The sequence below is a fragment of the Arachis ipaensis genome, chromosome B01, assembly GCF_000816755.2.
Source record: "Arachis ipaensis cultivar K30076 chromosome B01, Araip1.1, whole genome shotgun sequence".
NCBI classification, from domain to species: domain Eukaryota; kingdom Viridiplantae; phylum Streptophyta; class Magnoliopsida; order Fabales; family Fabaceae; genus Arachis; species Arachis ipaensis.
Window position 1 is genome coordinate 27,742,526 of NC_029785.2, and position 6,598 is coordinate 27,749,123.

Here is a 6,598-nt window from a genome sequence, read left to right on the forward strand (position 1 = left end):
AGATATTAAAACAATTTAAAATAATGACTCATGTGATGTGTGAGATAATTCGATATTTATAATAAGACATAGTTTGAAATTGGGTAATATTAATTATAAAAATCTATTAATTATGAGCTTTAACTCGGCCTGTGTTACACGTGTGGTACATAACCGGTCCCAAACCCGGATAAAGAAGGAGGTTTGTGTTAGGCCTTCGACAGCCAATATAAAAACTTAGTCGAATCTTCATGACATGGATCAAATACGTTATTACGCTAAAGTTAGATCGTTGTCCGGAAGTAACGTGTTGTACGGCTTGCGTACAGTGTCAAATGAGCAAGAGCCGCTGCATCGGTGCCCGAATGTAGTGTTAAATGCGCAAGGGTTCCCGCGTTTGGGCGAGGGTAAATAAGCTAGTTCATAGAGAAAAAGGTAAAGGTCGGGGTGACAGAAAGTTGAGATTTGGGACATGAAACATAGGCACTCTAATAGAAAAATTTATGGAGGTGGTGGATACCATGATAAAGAGGAAGATTAACATCATGTACCTACAAGAAACAAAGTGGGTTGGTGTGAAGGCTAGGGAGTTGGTTACTTTCGGGTTCAAACTTTGGTATACGAGAAAGGTGAAGAACAGGAATGGGGTAGGTATTATCATAGATAAGCAGTGGAAGAAGGACGTAGTGGATGTCAAGAGGGTGGGAGATCGGATCATCTCTATTACACTTGTGGTAGAAGGAGGTACTTTTCATATGATTAGCGCCTATGCACCGCAAGTGGGTTTGTTAGAGTAACACAAGATAAGGTTTTGGGAGGATCTCGAGAGTTTAGTCCAAGACATACCTTCAGGAGATAAGATTTTCATAGGAGGAGATTTAAATGGCCATGTTGGAAGAAAAGTGACTGGGTATGAAAGTATTTACGGAGGCCATGGTTTTGGGGTGGTAAATACCGAGGGTAAAACTATTTTGGACTTTTCCTCAACCTTCTATCTCTTCATCGCAAATACATGTTTTAAAAAGAGAGACGAACATCTTTTATAAGAGTGGTATGACAAGCTCTCAAATCGACTTCTTCTTGTTGAGGAGAGTCGACCAAAAATTTTGCATTAATTGTAAAATTATTCCGGGGGAGAGTTTAACAACACAACATAGGACGCTTGTCATGGATTTTCGCGTTGAGCAAAAGTTGAGGAAAATACATCATACGAAGAACCCAAGGACGAGGTGGTGGCGGATGAAAGGTGAGGAACAAAGAAGCTTCTTAAAACGGGTAGAAGAAGTGGCAAAGTGGGATGGAAATGAAAGCGCAGAGAAGATGTGGAGAGAGTGGCAGAAGTTATTAGAAGAACAGCAAAAGAAAGTTTTGGTGAATCTAGAGGGATAAGACCAAGAGATAAGGAGTCCTGGTGGTGGAATGCAAGTGTACAAGAAAAGATAAAGGCAAAAAGGGTGTGCTTTAAAGAGTGGTCTTCTTGCCGCAATACAGAAAATTGGGAAAAATAGAAGGCGGCTAAGAAACAAAACAAAAGTGGCTGTATACAAAGTAAGAACAAGAGCGTATGAAGGTCTCTACCAGTCCTTAGGCATGAAAGAAGGAGAAAAAGGTATATATAGAATCGCAAAGTGCCGTGAAAGAAGAACAAGAGACTTGCATTAGGTTAAGTGCATAAAGAATAAAGATGGGGAGGTGTTGGCCCAAGAGGAGAAGATCAATGAAAGGTGGAAGAGCTACTTCTACGAGTTATTTAATGAAGGACAGAAGACTCTTCCGAGCCTTGGTCGGTTATGCACGAGGGAAGAAGATCAAAACTTCGACTATTACCGAAGGATTCGAGACTTCAAAGTAAAAGAAACTCTAAAGCGGATGAAAAATGGTAGGGCAGTAGGACCTGATAATATCCGATTGATGTTTAGAAGGACCTTGGAGAGAAAGGTGCCAGTTGATTAACCAAACTTTTTAATGAGATTTTAAGGTCTAAGAAGATACTAGATGAGTGGAGAAAGAGCACATTGGTACTTATTTACAAGAATAAAAAGGATATACAAAGTTGCGAAAACTATAGAAGCTCATGAGGCATACTATGAAGTTATGGGAAAGGGTGATAGAACGGAGCATATCCAAGAGCCTGTACCATGGTGTATACTTTTTGCCGATGATATCGTCCTTATGGGAGAGTCAAGGGAATAAGAAGTTGGAGTTATGGAGAGAAGTTCTAGAATTATATGGTCTGTGCATAAGCCGTAGCAAGACAGAATATATGGAATGTAAGTTCGGCTGCGAAGGAAAAACTCTAATATAGAGGTGAAGATTGGAGATAACATCCTATGAAAAGTTAAGAATTTTAAGTATCTTGGGTGCATCATACAGGATAATAGAGAGATTGAATAGGATGTAAATAATAAAATCCAAGTAGGATGGTAAAAATGGCGGAGTGCATCTAGTTTTATATGTGATAAAAAAAGTGCCTTTAAAACTTAAAGATAAATTCTATCGCACTGCTATCAAACTGGCTATGCTTTATGGTACAGAGTGTTTGGCGACCAAAGGGGAGCACGAACATAAGCTAAGTGTGGCAGAGATAAAGATGTTGAGATGAATGAGTGGTCATACATGATTGGATAAAATAAGGAATGAAGATATGAGAGAGGGTTGGAGTAGCATCTATTCTAGAAAAGATAGTAGAATCGCATCTCAAGTGGTTCGGTAATGTGAGAGGAAGACCGACAGAACACCCAGTCAGGAGGGTGGATGAGATAGAAGATGGACAAGGGATGAAAGGTAGAGGAAGACCTAAGAAGACCATCCATGAGGTAATCAAACAAAATCTACATGCAAACGGTTTCTCTATACACATGATACATGATAGAGCTCAACGACGTCGTTTGATTCATGTAGCCGACCCCACCTAGATGGACAAGGCTTTGTTTTTATTGTTGTATTAATTATGAGCTTTATACGTATAAAATTATGGATGTTATATAAAATGTGAAATTATGTATGTTAAATTAAAAATATTTTTACAAATTTTATTATGCAACTCATATTTTTATATACCTACTATTATAAAACAAAAAACATAAAATGAACTATGGAAGAAAATTATGAAAAAAAAATTGAACATATATGAAATTGAAGTGTTGAACAATTTTCTGTAACAAAAATGTGGCTATAGAGTTGGCTATGAAAAACACTCAATTCATAGCTATTTTTACGGTTCAAATTCTAGTTTAATGCTATAATTTATCATCATTAATATTTGTATTTTTAGAAAATAACACAAATTAAAATTAATATGAATAACATTAAGGGAGGTTTAGTGGACTTGCCAATTACTGACCGTAAGTTTACATGGTTCAGAGGACGGTCTTGTAGCCGTATTGACAGAGCTTTGGTTAACTTGGAATGGCTTGAGGCGTACCCGGATACTCGATTATGGGGGGCCCACGGGGTTTGTCAAATCACTGCCTATTATAGTGGAAGACAAGAGGATAAGGGATAGACCGCGACCGTTCCGTAGCCTAGATTTGTGGTTTACACATGAAGGATTTCTAAGTATGGTCAAGGAGGAATGGAGAGAGCTGGGAGAGATGCAATTCACTGATAAGCTGAAGGCTATAACGGGTCCTTTGGGGATATGGCACAGGGATAATTTTGGTCACATGGACAAGAAAATCATGAAGTTTGAGGAAGAGATCAAGAAGATTGATGATATGGTGAGTAATGTGACACATGATGGTGTAGTGGAAGCAAGAAAGAGGGCGTTAGTTACTTGTTGCGAGAAGTGGTATGTGAGGAAAGAACTACATTGGAAGCAGATGTCGCGGTCTAGGCATGCAAGGCACATGGATAAAAACACAAGATATTTTCATAACTTAGCTTCTGCCAGAAGGAGGAATAATAGGATTGATGCTTTGGTTATTAATGGAAGATTGATAAGGAATCAAGCTAGGATCAAAATTGCCATCAGAGAGTTTTACAAGGAATTATACCATCAAGAGAAGTCTCCTATGGTGAGATTCAGAGACGGGCTGGTGGAAAGGATCAATGAGGGGTATGCTATAGAGTTAGAGAGGCTACCAACTTCTAAGGAGGTTAGGGAGGCAGTGTGCGATTGTGAATCGTCCAAGGCTCCAGAAAGTGACGGGTACAATATGAATTTCATTAAGAAGTGTTAGAATGATATTGGCTCTGAGTTCACGAAAGCGGTACTGAGGTTCTTCCAAAATTCAAGGTTGCCGGCAGATGCTAATGTCACCTGGGTGACACTGGCCCCTAAGTTTACTGGTGCTAAGGAAATCAAATATTTGCGCCCGATTAGCATGGTGGGGTGTGTTCGTGCACGAAATTGTGATTCACACTTTTCATAACTCCGCACAACTAACCAGCAAGTGCACTGGGTCGTCCAAGTAATACCTTACGTGAGTAAGGGTCGATCCCACAGAGATTGTCGGCTTGAAGCAAGCTATGGTCATCTTATAAATCTTAGTCAGGCGGATTCAAATGGTTATGAGGTTCTGACAATTAAAAGATAAATAAAACATAAAATTAAAATAAAGGTACTTATGTAATTCATTGGTGGGAATTTCAGATAAGCGTGTGAAGATGCTTTGTTGCTTCTGAATCTCTGCTTTTCTACTGTCTTCTTCCAATCATGCGTGCTCCCTTCCATGGCAAGCTGTATGATCCTCTCGGATAAAAAATACCAGGTACGATCTCTGTACGGCTAATCAACTGTCGGATTTCTCGTCTCGGATGAAAAATACCAGGTACAACTACCGCACGGCTAATCATCTGTCAGTTCTCACTAGCGTCGAAATAGGACCCTTATCCTTTTGCACACTATAACTATGCCCAACATTCGCAAGTTTGAAGCTCGTCACAGTCATCCCTTCCCAGATCCTACTCGGAATACCACAGATAAGGTTTAGACTTTCCGGATCTCAAGAATGCTGCCAATGGTTCTAGCATTTACCACGAAGATCCTAATCTCACGGACTCGGTCCGTGTATTAGAGACCCAAGAGAATATACCCCGACTTTCGTCCAATGACTACGTTAAACATCATGTAGACCGTTTTGTGGTTGTTAGGCACGCGGATCTTGGCTAAGCGAGTAACGAAGATAGTGGGTGATTGTCACAGGTCATCCCTTCATTCTAACTTAACTGAATTAAGTACGAGAGTATATCTTGGAGAAGAAGTAGGCATGAATTGAAAGAGAAACAATAGTACTTGCATTAATTCATGAAGAACAGCAGAGCTCCACACCTTAATCTATGAGGTGTAGAAACTCCACCGTAGAAAATACATAAGAGAAAATAATCTAGGCATGGCCGAATGGCCAGCCTCCAAGTCCTAAGATGATAAAGTTCATCAAAAGATGATGATAAGATATGAATACAATAGTAAAAAGTGCTATTTATACTAAACTAGTTACTAGGGTTTACAGAAAATAGGTAACTAAGTGCAGATAGTGCAGAAATCTACTTCCGGGGCCCACTTGGCGTTTGCTTGGGCTGAGCATTGAAGCTTTCACGTACATAGGCCATTTTTGGAGTTAAACGCCAGCTTGGGTGCCAGTTTGGGCGTTTAACTCTAGTTCTGGTGTCAGTTCTGGCGTTTTACTCTAAAAAAGGGTCTTTGGTGGGCGTTTGAACGCCTGTTTAGGCCAACAAATCTCGAGCAAAGTATGGACTATTATATATTGCTGGAAAGTCCAAGATGTCTACTTTCCAACGCAATTAAGAGCGCGCCAATTGGGCTTCTGTAGCTCCAGAAAATCCACTTTGAGCGCAGGAGGGTCATAATCCAACAGCATCTGCAGTCCTTTTTCAGCCTCTGAATCAGATTTTTGCTCAGGTCCCTCAATTTCAGCCAGAAAATACCTGAAATCACAGAAAAACATACAAACTCATAGTAAAGTCTAGAAATATGATTTTTGCATAAAAACTAATAAAAATATAATAAAAAGTAACTAAAACATACTAAAAACTATGTAAAAATAATGCCAAAAAGGGTATAAATTATCCGCTCATCACAACACCAAACTTAAATTGTTGCTTGTCCCCAAGCAACTAAAAACAAAATAGGATAAAAAGAAGAGAAAATACAATAAATTCCAAAAACATCAATGAAGATTAGTTTTAATTAGATGAGCGGGACTAGTAGCTTTTTGCTTCTGAACAGTTTTGGCATCTCACTTTATCCCTTGAAGTTCAGAATGATTGGCATCCATAGGAACTCAAAATTCAGATAGTGTTATTAATTTTCTTAGTTCAGTATGTTGATTCTTGAACACAGCTACTTTATGAGTCTTGGCCGTGACCCTAAGCACTTTGTTTTCCAGTATTACCACCAGATAAATAAATGCCACAGACACATAACTGGGTGAACCTTTTCAGATTGTGACTCAGCTTTGCTAGAGTCCCCACTTAGAGGTGTTCAGAGCTCTTAAGCACACTCTTTTTGCTTTGGACAACGACTTTAACCACTCAGTCTCAAGCTTTTCACTTGACACCTTCACGCCACAAGCACATGGTTAGGGACAGCTTGATTTAACCGTTAGGCCAGGATTTTATTCCTGGCCTAAACGGCTAAACCAAGCTGTCCCTAACC

General features: G+C 39.4%; 1 protein-coding gene across 1 annotated transcript; it reads left to right on the forward strand.

Moving 5' to 3' along the window:
* Positions 3,540-4,160, forward strand: LOC107604814. Its single transcript, XM_016306511.1, has one exon. The coding sequence runs from the start codon at positions 3,540-3,542 to the stop codon at positions 4,158-4,160; it is 621 nt and encodes a 206-aa protein (XP_016161997.1).